At 39.2% G+C, this 1,136-nt stretch overlaps 1 protein-coding gene and 1 pseudogene across 1 annotated transcript in view; both read left to right on the top strand.

The window, feature by feature from the left end:
* LOC103373950 (protocadherin gamma-A11-like) overlaps nucleotides 1-149 on the top strand; it is a 9,158-nt gene extending 9,009 nt beyond the window's left edge. Inside the window, exon 2 of the mRNA XM_008303963.1 lies at nucleotides 80-149. Coding sequence (XP_008302185.1) covers nucleotides 80-149 — 70 coding nt within the window. The remainder of the gene's footprint in view (nucleotides 1-79) is intronic.
* Nucleotides 1-1,136, top strand: part of LOC103373952 (protocadherin gamma-C3 pseudogene) — a 20,843-nt pseudogene that overhangs the window by 17,435 nt on the left and 2,272 nt on the right.

Here is a 1,136-nt window from a genome sequence, read left to right as displayed (position 1 = left end):
TGGATGAACCAGACTCTCCTCTAGAGGTTGGTTAAATCATCTAACATGGTTTCTGTGCTGTTATTTCCCTTGATATTAGTTGGAAGGACAGTAAAAGGCACATGGTCATGTACAGCACCATGGACAGCGTCTCTGTTTGTATGACTTGATACGAGTGCTGCATCCGCATTGACATTCATTAGTTCTAGAAAATAATGCTCATTCGTACTCTTGGCACTGCATAACATGATTTATAATTTATTTTAAGTATGGCTTCGATGCAGTTATATTCTTTGTCAAAGAAGACTGATAGCTCACTGCTCTCTTGCAACGTTGCTGATGCACTTGAACATAGAGGATGACGTCTCGAGTCTCTTAATAGGTATTTACTCACTCTGGACACCGAAAAGTAGTTGTCTCCATGTTACTTTAATCATTATGCTGGCAATAATTAACTTCTCTTCTCACAACACTCCTGTAGCCTTCGCTAGTTGTCAAACTCCAAGCGTTTTCTCCACTAGCTTTTAACCGAACTATGTTTTTCTTGTGTGTGTGTGTGTGTGTGTGTGTGTGTGGGTGTGTGTTTGTGTGTGTGTGTGCGCGCATAACATTGCAATGAACTTAGTGTTCGGATTTCTTAGAGGGAATCACATAAGAAGAGTATTATTGTAAAATGATGGTTGATTTTTTTTTTGTCTTTTAAATGATTTTACCGGAATAATTTCATGTCATATCTGTAGATTATTATTACTGTATCTCATGAAATCAGCCATTTAATATTTCTCAACATAATTCTGTTTTGCATTGTGTTACTGGTTCTGGACTCTAAGCGACGCTGTTGGTCAATCCAACATATTTTATAACACATTACCACACAGTCCCCTCCCTTATCACCGTGGCCTCTGGGAGAAAAGGAGATATTGTGCATTATATGGGCTGACACTCGACGACAACAGATATCTCCATTCGGATTTATGCAGTAATTTGAAAAGGCGACATCCTTTGTCTTTACTGGTACATTGGCTGTGTTTTCCAGGACAAGTATTCTTATTGGATCGTTTTTCTTTTTCTATGGCGTGTGGAATTAGACACGACACCGTGCGCGTAAAATGGCGTTTTGGTTGCGGACAGAATTGGCAGATTCTGTTCCTCTTTTT

This window comes from Stegastes partitus, unplaced genomic scaffold (genome assembly GCF_000690725.1).
Source record: "Stegastes partitus isolate 25-593 unplaced genomic scaffold, Stegastes_partitus-1.0.2 Scaffold2105, whole genome shotgun sequence".
NCBI lineage: Eukaryota > Metazoa > Chordata > Actinopteri > Pomacentridae > Stegastes > Stegastes partitus.
This window is presented reverse-complemented; position numbering and strand designations above follow the sequence as displayed.